Raw genomic sequence first — 21,893 nt, 5'->3', positions numbered from 1 at the left:
GCTCCGGATCCGCTCCGAAAATAAGATATCCGGGGTGCCCGGATCCGAATCCGGATAGTAAAATCTTGGATCTGTGCAAACCGAATCCGGATCCTGATATCTTAATTTTTAGGTCTGGATATCCGGATCCGGATCCCTATTTTTAAAATACATTTAATTTTTAAATTTTATTAATATTTATATTTGATATATTAATATTTATACATGAATTAATCTTATAATCTTATATTTTAGTTTTTAAAATATTATAAACATATATAAATATATTTATAAATATTTAATTTATGTATTATATTAAAAAAAATTAGTATTTTTTGTTTGAAAAATTATTTTTAATTATTTTGACGGATCCGGATATCCGCGGATAATAGAATATCGAGACGGATATCTGAAACCCGGATATTCGGAAACCACGAATCCGGATCCGGATATTAAATCCACGGATCCGACGGATCCGGATCTGGATCCGGATACCTTAAATTTTCCGGATATCCGGATCCGTCCCAGGGCTAGTTTCATGTATATCTTTTTTTTTTTTGAAAAAAATGTTAGTATAAATTTAACATTTAAAAGTTACAAAAAAAAATAACATTTAAACAAAAAAAAATACTTTTTAAAAAATAACTATACGAATAATCTATAAAGCACATAAAATAGTATTATGCATTTGTCGGCAACAAATAAAATCGTTAAAGCAGAAAATTCCTACTAGTTTCTTATGAGAATGTCGTGAAATCGTAATGCTTTCCCCCCCTCATGTTTGGCATCTTTTGTCTGTGTTGATATTTTTGTTTAATGACTAGATTAGATGAATTAGGCAAAAAAAAAAAAGAGAGAAAAATAACGAAAAGAGAGGCGGAGCATAAACATGATTGATGGGGACCACTAAGTCAGACACTGACCATGTGCTGTGGCTTAACTCATCCTTTGCTGTCTCGAATCCAAAATAAAAACTAATCAAGTCAAAGTGTCTCCTTCTTCACGTCTTCTCCTTCCTCCTACTTTCCTTCCTCATCGGAGAAGAAGAAGAAGACTTCACTGATTCTCTCTCCATGGATTCGAGAGCTATCCTTGATTCCGCTTTGTTTCAACTCACTCCTACTCGTACCAGGTCTGTCCCACTTCTTCTTCTGATTATGTTTGACGATTGATCTTATTTGTTTCTTTTTTTTTTGAATAGTGTTTTTTTTTTTTTTTTTTTATGATTGGTATTATGAAAGATTTGATCTGGTGCTGTTCTGTGGGAGTAAGAAGGAGAAGTTGGCATCTGGGATATTCGAACCGTTCATCTCCCATCTTAAGTTCGCAAGAGATCAAATCTCCAAAGGCGGTTACTCAATTTCTCTTCATCCTCCCACTTCTCACTCTTCTTGGTTCACCAAATCCACTTTTGATCGGTATATTTCGAAATTCAGATTTTGAATTGTTGTGTCGCAATTGGTTTGTGAAAGATATTGAACGCTGTGGATGCTTCTTATTGACTTGACTTGCTGTGATGTGTTGCTGATTCGGTTTTGCAGGTTTGTGAGATTCGTGAACACGCCTGCGATTATAGAGAGATTCGCGACTTTGGAGAAAGAGATCTTGCAGATTGAACATTCTATTCAAGCTAATGAGATCGCAAATGCTGAGCAATTATTACAAGATGGTATTCCATTTCCTATTAAAGGTAGCTTGTAATTACAAATGTTCCTGATAATGTTTTTTTGCTTATAATCTGCAGGGAGTAATGTGAGAAAGTCAAATGAGTCCTCCGAGGTAACTTTGTGTGTTTCAAGTGGTTACTCTCTAATTATTAAGTAACTAATTGTTTTCTTCTCAATGTGTGTTCACAGGAGTCTGAGAATGGCAACGCAGGAGAGGAAACATCCAAGTAACATATAATTACTTTATTCATGTTTATTGTGGCCAGTCATGCATCTGTTGAACAAGTAGTCTTGGTTGACTAATTCCTGTTTTCTTTTTTTGGTTCGTCTTCATTATATAACAGGATTCAGCTTCAACGCCTTCTTGAAACCCGAAGAACATTGCTTCGGAGAGAGCAAGCAATGGCTTATGCCCGAGGTGTTGTTGCTGGTTATGAGATTGATACTGTTGATGATCTCATACTATTCGCTGATGCTTTTGGTGCGTCAAGGTTAAGGTAATTTAAACAGTGCTTAAACCATTTCTTGTGCTTTAATATCATTTTGCAAGCAATTAATAGCACCTTTTCATCATTGTGCAGGGAAGCATGCGTAAAGTACAAGGAACTATGGAAGAAAAAGCATGGAGACGGGCTTTGGATGGCGGAATTAGCAGCTGTCAAAGCAATTGCACCTGAAGACATGTCGTTACTAGGTTCCTCAGGGATTATCCTCACCAATGAAGCTGCTGCTGCTCCTCTTCCACTAAACGGGACACACTCCAGCTCCGAAAACAAAGGTACCTTGTAAGCATTCTTTTACTTACGTTTCATTACTAATGTGAAGAAGTTTTTGATCTTTTTGTAGACCAACAAGCCTCTGCTGTTCCAAACTTTCAGCCACCGATGGGATGGCCGAACCATATACCTCAGTACTACTACCCGCCTCCGTACCAAGGCTATCCTTACCCTATGATGCCAGGACAAAACCAAGGAAACATGCCATGGCCTTCAAAGGGCAAAGCTTCCAAGAAGAAAGCAGATTCTGATTCTGATGGAGACGAGTCTAGTGGGTCCACTGAATCTGACTCGGCAAGTGATGATGACTCTGCTTCGTCTTTGGAGGACCAAGGTAAAAGACACTCTCACACCAGTAAGAAGAACTCTCGTCGGTCGTCCAAGAAAAACCGGAAGAAGTCATCTAAGACTGTTATCATCCGTAACATTAACTACATAACCCCCGAGGGAAGAAACGGAGACATGGAGGGAAGTGAGTTTACTGAGAACGGCTCCATCAAAGACACTGTAGATACTGCTGTCGGATTCCTCAAGGAAAATAGAGCTTACGAGAGTGATGAAATCCTGAAAAGTTCAGCTGAAGGCAATGAGAATTGGGATTCTTTTCAGAATATTTTGATGAGGCACGACGATGATGAGCATTTCACACACAGAGGCTCCAAAGGTTTGGAAGACAATAACAACGCCTCTGGTGATTCCGTCGTTTTAACTCAGAAACACATAGAAAACGGAGGAGGCGGAGCGAGGAGATTTGATCAGTTTGAAAGCGAGGAGAGTGCTCGTAGGGTTTCAAGAACGAGAGATTCAACAGAAGAGTGTATGTTATTGCCAAAAAGATCAGAGATGCTAGGAGATGACGAGAGCAAAGACTTGTATAATGCTGCTACAAGGGGTGGCTCACTGGTGAAGAAGTCAGGGAGTGGAGAGGATTGGTTTGCTACATCTGATCAACGTGGAGTGAAACCGGAAAGCAACTACGGGAGCATGTCGTTTGATGAAAGCTGCATTATGATGACATCTGGAGGTTCTGATCAGAGCAAGAAACAGGAGTTCGTTGATGATTCCTTCATGGTCCGTTCATCGTCGCTTGCTGGTGATGATGTTTATGATTCTCGGTGGAGACCAGACATGTCTGCTGATATTGACATCGATAACGGTCAGGCGAATGAGAAGCGTGAAGTGTCTAGCTCATGGGAACCAAATGACCTCTGTATGATTCCTGAACGCAACTCGGGAGAGTTTTTGGGGAATGATCACTCCATTGACTTCTCTGTTGAAGCGAACGCAAGGCTAACCAGTAACGGAACAGCTCAGGAGAAAGAAGATAAGACCGTGTCGAGCGGCGAGAAGAAGACCAATGGGAAGAACCCGGAAGCTCGTAAGTCTAGAACTCCAGTTAGAACCAGAGGTGAAGCCATGTCCAAGAGTGTAAAGAAACCGGTTGCAGCTAGCAGAACCATGGCACAGAAGAACAAGTTCGAAAAGGTAACAACAAATTTTATCAACTCTTAGATCACTCAGTAGGGGTGTAATGAGTCTTATATTTGATTCCCCGTTTGAATGGGTGTGCTAAGTTAATTTTGTGACATGGTTTAGGTCTTGCTTTAGGGGATGTCTCCTAGTCATTGAACCAAAAAAAAATCTTATAATTGCATTTTCTTTAACGGTTTTGTTGCTACTTAATCTTTTGGGAATGTAGGAAGAAGAGATGAGGAAGAGAATAGAGAATCTTGTTTTGGAAAGGCAGAGAAGAATCGCTGAGAGATCAGCCTCCACTGCTTCTCGAAAAGCTTCGAACCGACCTCCTTCGGTTCGTGAAAGGACCACATAAGACGGTCCAGTAAAGACGGTTGATTCAGTTAAAACCGTTGGGAACAAAACTGGATGTTTTGCTGCGCCAAATTAGGTGCACTTCAATTTTTTTTTTAATACATTCCTAAATAAGGTGATGGTGATACTCCCTTCATTTTGCTTGTGTCACGATTATTTATTTATTAATTTGTTTTTCTGAATATTGGTTTGTAATTATATATTTGTAATTTGGATTAGAGGTGCTCCACCCAGAAGTGAAAATTTAGGGTCCTGCTGGTTTTCCTGCTACCACCTGCAAACGCAGCTTTTGCGGTTGGTAGCGGTTGACAACGTTTCGAAACAATCATACAAACCGCTACAAATCGCTTCAAACCGTTCCGAACATTTTAAAATCAAAAGCTGGTTCCAGCTAGCGTTTGCGGCTGCGGGAGAATAACTTTTTTTTTTTCAAAAACCATATAAATACAAAAATAAAAATATTCAATAAAATTTTTAAATTGGAATTATAAAAATACTAAAATATATATATTATATTTTAATTAATATTATAAAATAAAAATATTTTCTATAATTTTAAAATTTTAAAACTATAATTTTCATATTTTTTATAATATTATGATTTTTGATATTTTTATAATTATATAAAATGTAAATATTGTTAATTTATTATTTAGCCGCTGCTGTATTTGGTAGTTAACCAGTCATAAGTATCCCGCAAACGCATCAATTTCTAACCGCAGAACCAGTCGTACAAATCTCTTAAAACCGCTAGAAACTGCAACCACTCGTATCCGCAAACTCCCGCAACCGCAACCGCTGCGTTTGAACCAGTCAGGCCCTTAATACATCCCGGTTTGTTTCATTTAACAGGTTGGTTCTTATCAGTTTTAGATGAATATGTAGCATTAATGTAATCTAATATATTTAAAATAAGTTGAATATTTAGAAAATAAATTCATGTTGTGTAAAAGAAAGCATATATATGTTAAAGGATTATCATTAATATTAGTCATTATCTTGTAAAGATCTAGTCAGATAAAGATCTGTGTTTATCTCTAAGTTAAACAATATGTATACATGACGTGAATAAGATCATCAATTCAGAATCTCTCTATATGGTATGAGAGCCATTCTGATCTTCACAAAAATATTTATGCTTCTTCTCTTGAAAATTTTACACTATCTAACTCTCCTTCAGCTTCTCTCACTCTTGTTTTTAATCGGTCACTCTACTTTTAATACGTCTCAGTGTACTGATCCTTCACCTGCAGATTTAGTGTCTTCCTCAACGACACAAGAGTCATCAACGGCACAATAACAACAATCGTCTACGACATCAGTCTCATCTCACAACTCAGAAGCAGAGCACTCTGTTTCACCGACACAAGCTGCTTCATCAACCGCAGATTCAACACCATCTATTGAGCCAAACAATCATTCAATGGTTACTAGGGCCAAGAACAACATCCGCAAGCCTAATCCCAAACATGGTTTAACGGCTATTCTTCATGAAGTTGAACCTGCGAATCATGTTCAGGCTCTTAAAGATGAAAAATGGAGACGGTCCATAAGTGATGAAGCTGATGCATTCATACGAAATGACACCTATGACTTGGTTGAGCGATCTCAAGCAAAGAACATAGTTGGGAATATGTGGCTGTTTCGCATAAAAAGAAATCCAGATGGTACGGTTCGTTGCTACAAGTCTCGTCTCGTTGCCAAAGGAAATCATCAGCGTCCATGCATTGACTTCTATGAAACATACAGTCCAGTGGTCAAACATGCTACAATTCGACTTGTATTGGCAACAACAGTTGCTCATGGATGGCCTCTCCTACAACTGAACGTGAATAATGCGTTTCTACAAGGTCCATTGGATGAGGAAGTATATATGCAACAGCCTCCTGGGATGATCGATAAAGACAAACCGAATCATGTTTGGAAACTTAAAAAGGTTGTGTACGGATTGAAACAAGCTCTCAAAGACTTCCTGATCAACATTGGTTTTAAAAATTCACTGGCGGATGCATCCTTGTTCATTCTCCAAACAGGATCATCATTTATGTACATCCTAATCTATGTTGATGACATTGTCATAACAGGTTCTAAGGTGCAAGAGCTTCAGAACGTCACTACTAAACACGCTGCAAAATTCTCTCTCAAAGAGCTTGGTGAACTGTCTTATTTTCTTGGTATGGAAGCTACAAGAACAGAAAAGGGACTTCATCTCACTCAGACTAAATACATTACGGATCTTCTTAGGAGAGAAAAAATGGTTGATGCAAAACATGTTTCCACGCCAATGTCTTCTTCTCGAGTGCTAACTCTGAACTCTGGTGATCGCTTACCTGATCCATCTGAGTACAGAGTCATTGTGGGTAGTCTTCAATATTTAGGTCTGACAAGGCCTGACATTGTATTTCCTGTAAATCGTCTCTCTATGCACCAACCAATATCTACGCACTGGGAGCCAGCTAAAAGAGTGCTTCGGTATCTTGTTGGCACTGCTGACAAGGGAATCTTCTTCTCAGCTAACACACCATTCAATCTTCATGCATACTCTGATGCTGACTGGGCTGGAGATCACGATGACTACAACTCAACTGGTGCATACATTATGTACCTTGGGAGACAACCGATATCTGGGTCAGCTAAGAAACAGGGTGGTGTGACCAGATCGTCTACAGAGGCTGATTATCGAGCCTTAACAGAGGCTGCAGCAGAACTAATGTGGGTTCAGTCTGAACTAGGAATCAAGTCGGCTGAAACTCCGGTTCTTTACTATGATAACATTGGAGCAATATATCTATCATTATGATCCATTTTTTCATTCCAGGATGAAGCACCTTGCATTGGACTATCACTTTGTTTGACAACAAGTGCAAGCTAAGAAACTTTGGGTCACTCACATAAGCTCTGTTGATCAGCTCGCTGACGCTCTTACCAAACCATTGGCACGCCCACAGTTTGAAACACTAGTATCCAAGATTGAACTTTGCAAGCGAAGTCCATCTTGAGGGGGCATGTTAGTATAGATAAGGCTTATCATTAATATTAGTCATTATCTTGTAAACACCTAATATATAAAAATCTGTGTTTATCTCTAAGTTAAACAATATGTATAAATACTTTGTACATGACGTGAATAAAATCATCAATTCATAATCTCTCTATAATATATATATAATCAATAAAAAATACATATGTTTGTTCAATCTAATTTCCTAATGAATTAGAAATATAAGTTTTTATCCCAATTATATATATTTCCTCTTTGAATTTTAGAGTCATGAAAGTTGGGTTGATGCGTGTTTCAAATTAATGTTTAGGTGTGAGGATAGAGAGATCGAAAAAACCTGATAGATCTAATTGTGTCCTTGATGGTTGCGACGATATTTTTGAAGAAGACTGTTATTGCTGCCCGAACACGCCTCTTTGCTATACCGACCAACAATATTGCAACACATATTGTCAATCTCAAATTTAAGAACATTTATTTAATAAAGAATACTAATAATAAATAATGTATGCACTTTCATATTTTAAGTTTACTATTCGCTTCAATCAAAATAAATACAAGTTTAAACCCCCAAAAGGATATAAACGATTGATATATTTGTAATTTGGATGATGGTCTTTTCTCAAAAGCGAAAACTTTTATATATTCACTGTCGCAAATCCAAATTAAAAAAAATTAAGTAGCAAGTTCACAATCCTATGTCATTTGGATAATATTGTTGTATTACAAGTTAACAAATATTATGCTTTTCAAAAAGAATCATTTACACTACAAGGCAGTTTATGAGTTTTATTTACATTCTGAGGCAGTTATTGCTATATGGTAATTTATGTGTGAAAAGTCTTAACTTACCCCTTAAAAAAAGGTAACTGGTGCTGTGATTTTTAGTTAGACGTTTTTTGTTTAGTGGTGGACCCCAAAAAAGGTAATTGGTGCTGTGATTTTTTGAAATTTAAAAATTAGTGGTGAACCCCAAAACAGATTACATGTGATTTAATTCACCAGACGTGTAGAAACAATTATCTACGTTTGGTATCTTTGACCGAGGTGAGACAGAGATACCGGAAAGTCAATGAAGAAAAGAAAAGTGAAGACGGCGATTTCCGGCGATAAAAATTTGTAGGGAAGTTGTTCCGGGGAGGATGTCGAGGAGACGGCGTGGGAAGGCGAAGGCCGACGGTGAGTGTTTGGTGGATCTATAATCGAGAATGAATCTAAGTTTTATTTTTGGATTTTGGCAGAAACGGCGAAGGTTGAGGGTGTTAAAGAAGGACTACTGGAAAGGTTATTTGCGACGAACCAATTTCCGGTGAGAGATACACATTCTATTACATCTGCCTCATCTTCTCTTCTTCCTCCGTCGCTGGTGAATATTATTGAAGAATGACATGTGTCATCTCTAGTTCGTCATAAGATATTAGGTCATTGTTGTATATGTATATTACTGTATTTAGTTGTACACCTGAAAAGTATCATATTTGTTGTACACGTGTACACCAGTCTTGGTCAATTTTATTGTACTCGTGTACACTTTAAAAACTATTTTTGACTATGGTTAGTTAATCTTATGTAAACACTATGCAATAAATGTGCACATGTAAAATTATCTAATTCACACAAACTTGTATACACTATTACGCCTACTAAAATTCAATGAAATTATATCACAATTGTATAAATATGCCACAAGAAAAACTGCATCAAGATCATAGCTGATACTTTAGACATACAAAACATCGAAATAGTGTAAAATATGTGTTTTGATGAAAATGATTCTTATAGGTGTACACATACTTTGCTGTCCACATGGACATATATTTTACAAATGTACATATATACAACAAATTCATAATGTACATGTGTACACCTACATTCAGTCACACATGCTCTACAATTTACACATTTATGCTCTTATTAGTAATATATTTTTGGTTATCACCATGTAGCCAACATAACCCATCAGTCTATTGAAAATCCTAACTAAATATCAACATTTGACAACACTTAGGCTACACAACACACCCATCTCTGCATGTGGACATGTACAATAATCAGATTAACAAGGGTTCAACTACACAATTGGTAAACTTAAGTCATTCGCTGTGTTTTAAGGTATTTATATTGGCTTTTTATACATATTCGCATGATATAGTTCACAATCTAAAAAATTATGCCTAATTTAAGGAGAAATTTACATGTTTATATTTGAGGAGAAATTCACAATCCAAAGCATTGATTGTCATTATTTGTGTAATGTACAATTCGGTGTACCTGTGAACTGTGAAAAAATATTGCAAATTGCAAATCTATCTAACAAATTCAGGTATACATGTAAATCTGATGTACATGTGTATTGTTGTACATATGGATGGTAAAAATATTTGTGAACATAGTTTATTGTTGTACATGTGTACTGTTGTACAATTTGGTGTATATATTTTTTTGATACTTCATATTTGTTTTTGTTCATTTAAGTCATTTAGGTGTGTCTTTAGTTTAATTGTATTTTCATAGATGTATTCGTACTACAAGGGGTTAAAATGAAATTTTTGAAGTTTGGGACAAAATTAAAGATCAATTTTCACAGTTAAAAAATATTGCGATTAAAAATGAATAACAATAAGTTTAGGGACCAAATATGCAAAAATGCTCAAATTAGCCATTGTTGCTCTCAAGCTTATCGTGTCAGTTTCAGTACGCGTAAGAGAGGCATGAAAGTCACGGAGACGATGAATCATGAGGAGGAAAGGTGAGTTGAGATACAACACGGCATATCGAAGGAAGTGTTGCGGCGGCTGAAAAAATCCGATCCAATGACCCTCAACAGACCACGGCGGTGTAGGCGCGACGGCAAGAACTTGCTCCGGGTATGGTGGAAAAACTGTGACGATGTGAAGAAGAGGCTTTGATCATTTCTAAATTTTTTTAATATATTTTTAGGTTTTAAATGTCTGGTCCCGAGAAAATAAGAAAGGTGACTAATTCCCAAAAATTGTGGAACCATTTAGTTAGATCAGTGACTTTAGTTAAGAAAAATTATCTCGGTAATCATAACTGCCGTATAATGTTATTAAAAACTTAAAACTGCCGTACAGTGTAATATTTTTTTCAAAAATATATATAATGCAGAGATTTGTAGCTACATCAAATATGTCATTAAGATACAACCCAACATAAATAACTAGGCTCTATGTCTTAGCACACCTTTCAAAACAAAGAATATATCATGAAGTTGAACATGAAATTTTTTGTAAAACATATATGTTTTAAAATTGATTATGTGTGATATTGTATAATCAGAAAATAGTTGTTAGTCACATCAAATATATGCCACCACATGATCATGTGTCTAAACAATACTAATGTATCATTAATTACACTTAGTTAACATAGTAGAAATGTATCAACTAATATGAGTTATGTAATTAATATTATAACCACATTTTTGTTGTCGAAAAATGGTTGGACATTAGAATTCAACAATTTCTCGTTAAAACAGAAACATTCATTTGGACCTAACTATTGTTTTGTAAAATTTTAAATTAAATACATTTTCTATTTTAAATTTATACACATCCAAATTTATTGGTTGCGCATTCCTAAAATTTTGACTGGTTTATAAAATAACTAGTCAACGGTTATTTTCATAACAAAAAGTTTTCTACTGATTTACCAAAAATGTTTACATAGTTATAGGGGTTATAACATTGTGATCTCTTATACTATTCAAAAACGATGTATACATGTTAGTTCAAAGTGTAGACAAATTTATTTATTTTCATCTAAATTGTACTTAATGCCAGTTCTAGATTGACAAGCTAGAATCTAGTTTTTTGCTAGATGCGAAAATATTAATTGCATGAACTAATCTTAGATAAACAAAATACATATCTACAAAGAAATATGGTTTATATATTTTGTGAACTTAACAAACCTATATTTGATGCTTGTCTCAACCGCTGAATTTTCAAAGAGGTTTTGAATTCTAGGATTATACATAGACAATATCTACAACGAAAGTTTATTAATTTGATTGTTCTTCGTTGAGTTCAAGAATAGTTCTTAATTAAACCTTTAGAAATTTGAGTGATCTTCAATTCTAATTTACCTACAAATTTCTTTGAGTCTAGCCTTTTTCATTAATCATATAAAACCACTTTTAATTTTCTTTACTTGCATTATATTCTATTTTGTTTAGTTTGATTCGATAACTGGAATCTATTGAGTGATCAAGAGTCCTTGTGGATTCAAGCCCTTAATATTGGACTGCACCTCTCAATTTGCATAATAGCTCATAGGGATTAGTTTAGCATATCAGTGGGATCAAACGTAGAGAACAGTAACGAGAAACATTCTGAAACATTTTGAATATTAGTGGGATCGAACGCTAAGAACAGTAACGAGAAACATTACAACTTTTTTTGTACCCACGTGTCATCAATAAGATGACTCTTAAAATCTTTAGATAAATAGGTTGGTTCATCTAATTATATAATAAAATTTTTATTAAGCTAACCATAAATTCATTATTAATGTTTATTATTATTTCCTTAAATAAAAGTTAAAGAATTGCCTAATGTGGGTAAAGTATATATGAGAATTAATGATTTTGAGTAATAAAGATTTGAACAAAATTAATGTATCTTCTATCATATTTGTTTAATTTTAAACTATTAAAATAAATTAAACAACCACATTAACCATATAATAATATTTTTTTATTTTTCTGTATACTTTATATTTTAATTTTAAAAAATGACCATAAATTACTAAAACTGTTAAATTTTCACATTCAAATTTTCTGATCCATGATTTAAAATTTTTGTAATGACAAGATACAAATGATTAAAAAATCATAGAAGTAAAAGTCTAATTTAATTAATTATTAGGATTAATATATATATATAGTTTTAAATTAAAATATATACCATATAAATACATAAATATTTTAATTTCTAAATTTACATTGAACAATTTATTTTGATAAAAGCTTTGAACAAACATTGACAGCCTAATTTTTAAAAAATATAAATTAGTTGAACTATTAATCCCACAATAAATTTTTTGTTATCAGTCATTTAAAGATTTTGCTATAAAAGATACAAATCCTAAAAAACCATATGAGTAGAAAACATCATTTAATATACATTAATATTAAAAATACACTATATATGTTAATATCATTTAAATTTAATTATATATCCTATCAAATAGAAAAATATTGTTTGAATTAATAAAATTTATTTGCATCAATTTAATTATATATGTGATAATTACTAAAATTTTAATTGTTTAATATATATTTATTATTTCATAATATATAAAAATATATAATACCTAAAATAATTTTTATATATAATGTTCATCTCGCCTAGTATAATATTACTTTTCAACAACACTAAAAACCAGTCCAGTCCAAGCCGAAACCTAACTATATCAAATTAACCAATTTAAGCTAGTAAAAACATTGATTAAAATAAATCGTATCAATATTTCAATTTGGACGGTAGGTTCTGATATTGGGTTGTCGGATTATAATGCTTTGTGCACCTTTTCGACAAAACAGAGTTGTGGTGTTAGTTATGTAAGATATTTTAATTGGTACATATATGTCATGTTAATCATATAAATAATTAAATTAATTAATGATCCAGGTTAAAAAAAAAATTCTGGGTAAGCCACTGGCCGTCGCCGTGTAATATCTTTGATGTCACTGACAATCATGTTACTGTAGAATTGTTGTATCCGTTCATAGAAAGCAGTCTTGTGAGTTGTCGTTCGAGGAAATCTTCATGTGTCCGGGATAAAACGATTGGTAATCTGTACTTTCGACTCTTTCCTATTTTGTTTAAGATGTCCTAGAATGGTTGTGATAATCTACACCGTCAGTATAGCTACAACCCGTGTCGAGAGGTATGTGATATTGTTTAATGCCCTACCTGTACACAATAATAGTACCTGTTATAAGTTTCCAAAAATATATAAATACAAGTTATGAAAATTCTGATATAAGATTTTGCTTCAGTTGTTCTATTATTTATTAAGGTACCCACAGATTGTGCAGCTCCTATAGTACACAGTGAAGGTTTGTTTTCTTTTAGTGTTATTTGAGCTAGTAAAATGTTTTGTTTTCTGTTATAGTTAAATCAGAAATAAAAAGGTTTAACCCTTCGAGTAAAACAGAATGGGTGTAATAATGACACATAAGTAGAGGGGAAATAACAAGGTGGGATAGAGTAATTCAATCGTTTAAAACTAATTTCCGATGATATATATATTTAGTAATCACACAGATAAAAAGAAAAAACAGAAAAATGTATAACTAAGAAAAGGACATAGGTTTAGGGTGGGATTATAGATGATTTACCCTTTAAAAGGACAGACTTAACATTTGTTTTCCTTTGGCTCTCTCTTTCTTGAGAAAGTTCCGTAAGTCCCACAGCCAAAAGCATCTCTTGAATTGAATCTCAAACCCTAATTAGATTTGGTCTGCACGACTCTGATTGTGATGTTTTCTATTAATTTTTCAGCTATAAGTCTTTGAATAAATCTTTAAACAATCTTCTTCTCTTTTTTTTTTTTGAAATCTTCAACATAATTTTGGTGTGAAACAAGAAATTATAAAATTGGAGTCACCGGCAGGTTATGAGTCAGCCGGAGGTTGTTTCGATATTGAAAAATGTTGTTCGGTCGTAAATCAGCGAGCAAGTTACAGGTCTTGTTCTTATTTTCTTGATTGAGTTTATTTTAGGGAAGTTCTCTTGATTGATTTTAGTTATTCATATCTACAAAACCCTTGCATGTTTTTCAGGAAATCATTCAAATGGTTCATAAGTCTTTTTTTTTTTTTTTTTGTTAAATGGTTCATAAGTCTTGCTTTAATAAGTTTCATGTCCCTCGAGTTCAGATATGACTTTATTTACAAAATGACACCATTATTCTCAAAAATCCTTCACCTTGTTCATGTTAGATCATTACAAAATCTGCATTTTTTTGTGACGTGAAGGCTGTACGTATCCTTGTTCATTTAATCTGTCTACATAAAATTTTAAATAAGAAAAGTTTCAAAGTTCAACCCTTCTTTCTATGTTTTCTAAACAAAAAGAAAGTTCTAACAATTTTTCTGAATCACATTTTCAGCCAGTAAATAGCCAATCTTCGCCTAAAGCTAGCAAGAATAACAAGCAGGATGTTAAGCCATCGTCATCACCTAACGCTTCGTCACCTATGCCGATTAGATCATCTAAATCAATATTATCAAGACGTACATCTTCGAATTTGTCGCCTATAGGCATCCTCAAGAATGCTTCTATTAGAGAAGCCAAGAGCCCCAAGACTAGTAGCTCGCCTAAATGGACATGCAACTTTATTCTTATGGTCGAGCTTCGCAGGAAGATCATTACCTTTAGAGATATCATTGATCTTCCTCCTCTCGACGGCTCTCCTACTATAACCGATGTGTGTAAACCCACAAAGTTTGTTTTCCTTCTTGATCAATCCTTCCTTCATATGTTATTTTTACTCGCTTGTTTTGTTGGGTAGATGGTGTTGCATACAATGAAAGATCTCCAGAATATTTGTCCTGAGATCATCAACAGCTCACTTGTTTCGGAAATAAGACGCGCAAATGTCGATAAGGTATTCAAAACATGAGCTTGTATATATGTATCTCTGTCCTAGGTTCATATACCTTGAATCTGATCTAATGGTTTCTCCCAAGGTTCTTGACCATTTCTTAAATGCTTTGAAATCCATGGGAGATTCATGGATCGATAACTCCGAATGGATAGCTAAATCTAAGTATTGGAGTAGCAGTGTGGGAAAGAATCAGTCCGATCGACTAGGTAGCATTTACCTTCACGCAAAAGTCAGCTCACCATCTTGAATTTAAACCTCTATTTTTTTTTTTAAAATTAAAAATACCATTTCCTTTGCAGTGGAAAAGGTGTTAGCAGCATTAGATGGACTGATCAAGATGTCGAAAGAGAGGTTTGATAAGATGGAGATTGATGAAAAGGAAGAAGAGAAGAAAGATTTGATCAGTCCACGGACTGCTAAAACACTGAGCAGTCGAGTTTTATCTCCATGTGAATCATTCTCTGATAGCAGAAGCTCGTTTTGCGGGTCACCAATCACGCCAAGATCAGTTCTTCCAGAACCGGTGATGGGTTCGCTGGGAAAGGGAGGAGACTTTGCAAACTCTGCATCACATCTTCTGTGGAATATGAGAGTCCAAGCACTTGAGAAGCTTAGTCCTGTCGATGTTAAGCGACTCGCTATTCACATTATGTCACAGAAAGAGGCTCAGGAACCAGATCAAAGCAATTTAGAAGATGAAATTAATGTTGTTGAACAGAACAAGCTGAAGACCAATGATGTGAATATGGAGAAAGAAGAAACTGTTGTTCGTGATGAGCAAGAAGATACAATCACGACACTTGATTCAGCATCTGAATCCAAACTCAATGTTTCAGACAAATCTGCATTCTTGCCGGAATCTTTGCCACCACCTCCTTCTCCTCCTCTATCCACTACAAATACTGCATATTTGGATTCTTTACCATCTCAACCACCCCCACCACCACCTCCTCCTCCGTTGCGACCACTGATTGCAAAGGCTGATAATGTGAGCATATTACCAATGCCACCTCCTCCGCCACCACCGCCTCCACCTCCACCTCTGGCACCACTTCCAGGGACTGCAGCGGCACGACTACCACCACCTCCTCCACCCATGAAAAACAGAGCACCACCACCACCTCCAATGCCTACAACTAATAGAGTAGTTAGTGGACCACTGCCAACACCACCTCTCATGCCTCAAGCTAATGGACCAGCACCGCCTCCACCACCGCCTCGAATGGGTGTGTTGAGCGGAGCGGCTTGTCCACCGCCACCACCAGGAGCAGCAAGAAGCTTGCGGCCCAAGAAAGCAGCTACAAAACTAAAAAGGTCAACCCAGTTAGGGAACCTTTACAGAATCCTTAAAGGGAAAGTAGAAGGTCGTGATCCTGAGGCGAGGACAGGAGGCGGAAGCGGACGAAAAGCCGGAGTTGGAAGCGCCCCTGCCGGTGGAAAGCAAGGAATGGCTGATGCTCTTGCTGAGATCACAAAGAAGTCTGCTTATTTCCAGCAAATACAAGAAGATGTTGCTAAATACATGAAATCAATCAATGAGTTGAAGATTGAGATCACTAAGTTTAAGACTAAAGACATGACTGAGCTTCTTAGCTTTCACAGCCGTGTTGAATCAATTCTTGAAAAGCTAACTGATGAGACACAGGTTAGCAAAATCTGAAACATCTTATTACCATCATTTTCTGTCTCCTCTGTTTTTTCTTTTTGTGATTCTTGATTGTGAGATATATGTTTTAAAACTTTAGGTTCTTGCGCGCTGTGAAGGGTTTCCACAGAAGAAACTCGAAGCAATAAGAATGGCTGCTGCATTGTTCTCGAAGCTGCACGGAATGATCACCGAGCTACAGAACTGGAAGATAGAACCTCCTTTGAATCAACTTCTTGATAAAGTCGAACGTTATTTCACAAAGGTAAATTGTTTTATTTAATTGCTTACTCAGATCCTATTGTCAGACCATTCCAACAACACTTTGTGACAAAAAGATGATTAATGTAATAGATCAAAGGAGATATCGACACGCTGGATCGAACCAAAGATGAAGAAGCTAAGAAATTCCAGAGCCACAACATCCACTTTGACTTCAATATACTTGTTCAGATCAAGGAGACAATGGTTGATATCTCATCAAGTTGCATGGAACTCGCATTGAAGGTAACTAACACCTAGAAATATTAAACCACTTTTCTTTGTTACCCTTTTTAACCAAAATTCATATTGGATCAACCTCAAATTAACAGGAAAAGAGAGATGCAAAGCTTCTGTCGCCTGATGCAAATCCTAGCATGAAGAAGGCTGTAGGATCTGCTAAAATGCTGTGGAGGGCATTTCAGTTTGCATTCAAAGTTTACACATTTGCTGGAGGACACGACGATCGAGCCGATTCTTTAACCAGAGAGTTGGCTCATGAGATCCAAACTGATCCTCAGAACCCATGATGATTCCATTCATCACACATTCCAAATATTATTCCTTTTTGCCCTTTCCAACACCTTAAAAATGTTCTAAAATGGAACTATAAAAGAAAAGAGTATATGTATTTAGAGATTTAACGTATTGTTTGGCTTTTGAGTTTGTAGTTTTGAATCCCTCTAAAAAGACTAGGATTTAGAGATTTCATGGGAGGTGCAGATCCCTTGTTGAGTGAAAGACTTTAAAAACCTTTCGAGTCAATCAATAAAGGAAGACGTTTTTATTGCCACAATATGTAATATATGATTTTGTTGTTATAAACTTTTTCTTTCTTTAAAGGTACCGGTCCAAATGATACATCTTCATCGTATAGAAAAATCCAGACTAACTTTCAAGAAGAAATATAATCCATGAATGAACTCTTTTTCTAAATATTCAAATGAAATTTAAAGCATGGCTCTATATCCTGGACACTAGTGTTGTGAGGTTATTTTAAACTTGGATCACTAGCTTTCTAAATTCTACCTAACACTAAACCACTGATGTATGGTTAATAATGCGACAACGCTTGGCAAAGAAATGATATTAATCTTAACATTTGCATCCAATAAATGACATCAATGGAAATTTAGCGCAAATTGATGGTAATAAAATGTCTATAAGAACCACAACTGAAATGATTGATCGGTTTTAAAAATGGTTTTAACTATTTTTATTGGATATTTAATTTATCTACCTACTTTTAACACCTAGAACTTGAATCTATACTTTTATAGTTATAATTATTTTTAATTTTTGTATTTTTCTTATCCACCTGCTTTTAACACCTAGAACTTGAATCTATACTTTCAAACAAATTTCTTTTAAAAAATTTATATTCTTTATACTTAAATTAATTATCTTTGTTACGTCATTTAACATTTGAATATATTCGAAACTTTAATACAATCCAAATTTTCAATACTTGAAAACACATTCCAAATTTTCCTACGGGATACTTTAAACATAATTTTAATTATTTTAGTGAAAACTTTAACTTTTTAAATAAGTGGACATCTTAATAAGAACTAGATGGTTCACCCGCACTCTTGGGCGGACATGAATATTTAAAAATTATAATTCTAAAATATTAAAAAAACCTCATGCTATTCACTTTAATCTTCCATGATCAAGTAGAGGAAATACAACGGATCAAACAGTGGTTATTAATATTTTCGATCATGCATGTTCCTCGGATTCAAAATATAATGGCGGATAGTGTTACACATGGTGCTTGAGTTCAACCGTCCCATTTTTTTCATAGATTTCGAGTCCTTTGTTTGGTTAGCAGAATTTTAATCGAGACTATCTGATTACAAAAAAAATATATAAAGATTGATGAATTTCTCCGATGAAATGTTTTTTAACAAAAAAACACATATTTTATGAATAAAAAGAAAAACTCTATGAAGAATAGATGAAAATATGATAATTTAGATTGATGTCGATAATTTGATAGTTAGATTTAGAAGTAAAATATTTCTAACTAACATAGGGTATTGTATAGTTATCGCCTAGTAATCTCTATTAAATAAATAAAGTAACTTAATTTTCATTTTTTTCTTCCTAACTAAATCACATGCAAAATCTATACTATTAAAAGGGCATAAATCTTAAAAAATCTACTTATACGAGGTTGTTGGACCTATTCGTTAGCTAATTAATTTTTGGTCTTACCTTATTTATCTCTAACTATACAAGATTATTACTAATACCACCCATATTAATGGCAAAATGATCATTTGATTTTTCCCTTTACCTACAAATTCGCCTACCATATATCGGTACACTAAAAATCAAAACAAAAATTTGCGGGCTTGGTTTAATTACGATTACAAAATACAAAATCGGGTTGCGTATTCATTTCAGATATTTATTGAATTTAGTAGTAACAGCCTACCAATCTTTATTATATACGTAAAATAAGTGTATGACTACATACTAAAACAAGTTAACCTAATCAACATCTTGATAAACTATTTTCTTCAGTTTTAATGTATTATTAAAATGTAAATCAATTTTTTAGAATATTAGATTTTCTGGATTTTTACTAGGTCGACCAGCATCATATCAAGTCACAAGTTAAAGGTGGATTTTTAGTTTTTCTCAAATTTTTAATTAACAGTTTTTATTAAATCTGAACCGGATTATATATGGATCATCGGGTTTACCAATTTGACTACAGGTGTGGGTAGAATATGAAAACATTTGTTATATCATAATTTGTCTATAAAGTATTTATGTACTCCACTAAAAGGAAATAAATAATTTGTACAAATAGAATGTTTTCTTCGCATTATTTAAATGTAGATAAACAATTACGCTTCAGCATTCCCTTAATGTTCGGGAATTTTTTTTTGGGTTTTCAGTTCTTTATATTTAGGAATCATTAAATTTAACAATTCAAATATTTACAAAGTTTCGTTTGGTTATTTTGGTTCGGTTCAGGTAGTACATAAATAAGAAACCAGGTAATACCCAAAAAAGGGTCAAATTTGGTTCCGGTTTGGTTTCCGAGTAATTTCATATAATATAAGTAAAAATAGTAGATAATCCCGGGGGGTGGGGGGGGGGTGTTAGTTTAAATAGCATGCAATTCGGGTTGTTCAGATAAAAATATCAGATAACTTGGATAAAATTTAATATTTTAGATAAAAACATATTCATGTAATTTAGTTTTTGGGTAATTCGGTTTATAGAGAGTATTTTAAGATATTTGGTGATTTAGAAATTAAGTATAATTAATATTTGTTGGTTTATAATTTGTATTTTAAAAATTTGGGTACTTATTCGTTTTTTGATTTGGATCCGGTTCAGTTTTTTACCCCAAATATATAAGATATGCTCGATTATTTATGAAATTCATTTTAATTTTGGTTTTTATATTTCGGTTTGGCACGGTTAGGTTCTTCGATTCCGGATATATTTATCCAGACTTATACATTATCTTATACAGAAATTCATATAAAATATTTATTTAATTCCAAAAATAAACGCGCGCTTTTGAAGAGAGGGTCAAAATCTAGTTATATAGTTAAATAACTAATTAACTAACTTGATTTTCCTTTTTAGGAATTGAATTCCAGAAAATAGCGAAAAAAATGTAAATAAGGAAAAAGAAAATTATTATGAAGCTTCCTAATATATTTTCTTCTCTTATATGCGGAAAATGTATGTATATATATATATATATTATTATTAATTTTTTTAAGGAAATACATGCTTTATTAAATCGACTCAGATTATAATAATTATGTAAATATGAATTGACGTGAGTTTCAAATATATTAATAAGAAAAAAATAGATAATGGAAAATATAATAATTAACTCAATTCATTAAGATTAACAATGCACTAAACCACCATGAGAGTTAACGTGAGCGCGATTATATTGCTCAAAATATGTATATTTTCAATAATATGTTATATAGTTTTTTGTCATCAATATTTTCTATAGCTCAAAATTTAATATTGAAAATCCTATGATATTTTTCAAAAACTTGGGAAATTTCAGTACATATTTCATTGTTATGAAAAATCTATTTATATTCTCAACCTTATAGAAAGCATTCCCAAAAATAGAAACAATGCTAAACATATTGAACAGAGACCAACGAATAATAAAAACTAATATTGGACAACCACTAATTACCAAAAACTATATATTAACGATACTGAATTTACAAATACGTAATTACTGAATAAATATTAATAGATTAACTACATTAATTTTCGAGTTATGCTTGGATTCATCTCCTAGATAGTAACTAATTAAAAAGGGCCACATATTATATTTTTTTTATGAAAATAAAAATGAAAAATAATATTAATTGCAAAAAAAAGAAGAAAATTTGACATTGCAAAATTTTAAACCCTAAACCTTATAGATCAAATTCTAAACACTAGACCCTAAATCTTAAAATTAACACAAAATCCTATAGCTCAAACTCTAAACACTAAAACCTATTAGGATTTGCTTCTCCTTCTCCCTCCTTTTACTGAAAAAGAGTTAACTCTAAACCCTAAAAGTTGTCAACAAAATCCTAAACCCTAAAAACCCTAAACTGTGAACTCTAAATCCTAAGGTTTAAGGATAACTCTAAGTTTAGAGTTAATCCTAGAGTTTGGAGCTTAAATATTAGGGTTTAATGTGTAGAGTTTGAGCTATAGTGTTTAGTGTTAGCCCTAGGATTTAAGGTTTTGTGTTTAGAATTTGAATTATAAAGTTTACGGTTTACCAAATTTCATAATATCAAAATTATTTTCTGGCACTTAATATTATTTTTTGCTTTTTTTTTTCATAATCAAAATATTATCTCCCGGAGTGAACCCAAGAATAACTCTTAATTCTCCTAGAATTGGTTCCATGTGTGGCTGTGTGCTTTCTATTGTCTTCTCTTGCTCTTATGAAAGCACATTCTTTGGCGCATGCAGTTTTTTTGTATGAAACGTTCTTAAGGCATTCAGTTACATACAAAAACCATCATGAACAATAGAAGTATGCAATCTGAGAAACGCGAATGAAGCAATACAATGTTTCCAAAAAAGTAAGT

General features: G+C 33.7%; 2 protein-coding genes across 3 annotated transcripts; both read left to right on the top strand.

The window, feature by feature from the left end:
• Positions 1 to 873: 873 nt before the first annotated feature.
• Positions 874 to 4,470, top strand: LOC106389732 (COP1-interacting protein 7). The gene is made up of 9 exons (XM_013830072.3): positions 874 to 1,111; positions 1,221 to 1,397; positions 1,521 to 1,648; positions 1,724 to 1,758; positions 1,836 to 1,873; positions 1,991 to 2,143; positions 2,228 to 2,424; positions 2,493 to 3,907; positions 4,122 to 4,470. The coding sequence occupies exons 1-9, from the start codon at positions 1,053 to 1,055 to the stop codon at positions 4,251 to 4,253; spliced, it is 2,334 nt and encodes a 777-aa protein (XP_013685526.2). The 5' UTR covers positions 874 to 1,052; the 3' UTR covers positions 4,254 to 4,470.
• An 8,808-nt stretch (positions 4,471 to 13,278) lies between these two features.
• Positions 13,279 to 17,639, top strand: LOC106384619 (uncharacterized protein At4g04980-like). Of its 2 annotated transcripts, XM_048745805.1 has the most exons (8): positions 13,279 to 13,968; positions 14,394 to 14,711; positions 14,796 to 14,891; positions 14,974 to 15,097; positions 15,191 to 16,536; positions 16,637 to 16,801; positions 16,891 to 17,043; positions 17,130 to 17,639. In XM_048745805.1, the coding sequence occupies exons 1-8, from the start codon at positions 13,933 to 13,935 to the stop codon at positions 17,325 to 17,327; spliced, it is 2,436 nt and encodes an 811-aa protein (XP_048601762.1). In that variant the 5' UTR covers positions 13,279 to 13,932; the 3' UTR covers positions 17,328 to 17,639. The 2 variants fall into 2 exon arrangements, with proteins under 2 accessions (XP_048601762.1, XP_048601761.1); XM_048745804.1 differs by lacking the exon at positions 13,279 to 13,968 and having other exon boundaries at positions 14,325 to 14,711.
• Positions 17,640 to 21,893: the final 4,254 nt, after the last annotated feature.

Source organism: Brassica napus, chromosome C1 (assembly GCF_020379485.1).
Source record: "Brassica napus cultivar Da-Ae chromosome C1, Da-Ae, whole genome shotgun sequence".
NCBI classification, from domain to species: Eukaryota; Viridiplantae; Streptophyta; class Magnoliopsida; order Brassicales; family Brassicaceae; genus Brassica; species Brassica napus.
This window is presented reverse-complemented; position numbering and strand designations above follow the sequence as displayed.

Coding starts and splice junctions, on each gene's coding strand:
- LOC106389732 (XM_013830072.3), top strand. CDS start 1,053: ATGGATTCGAGAGCTATCCTTGATTCCGCTTTGTTTCAACTCACTCCT. Junction 1,649..1,723: donor TGAGCAATTATTACAAGATG/GTATTCCATTTC, acceptor TATAATCTGCAG/GGAGTAATGTGAGAAAGTCA. Junction 3,908..4,121: donor AGAAGAACAAGTTCGAAAAG/GTAACAACAAAT, acceptor TTGGGAATGTAG/GAAGAAGAGATGAGGAAGAG.
- LOC106384619 (XM_048745804.1), top strand. CDS start 14,340: ATGTTTTCTAAACAAAAAGAAAGTTCTAACAATTTTTCTGAATCACAT. Junction 14,712..14,795: donor GCTCTCCTACTATAACCGAT/GTGTGTAAACCC, acceptor TTTGTTGGGTAG/ATGGTGTTGCATACAATGAA. Junction 14,892..14,973: donor GACGCGCAAATGTCGATAAG/GTATTCAAAACA, acceptor GTTTCTCCCAAG/GTTCTTGACCATTTCTTAAA.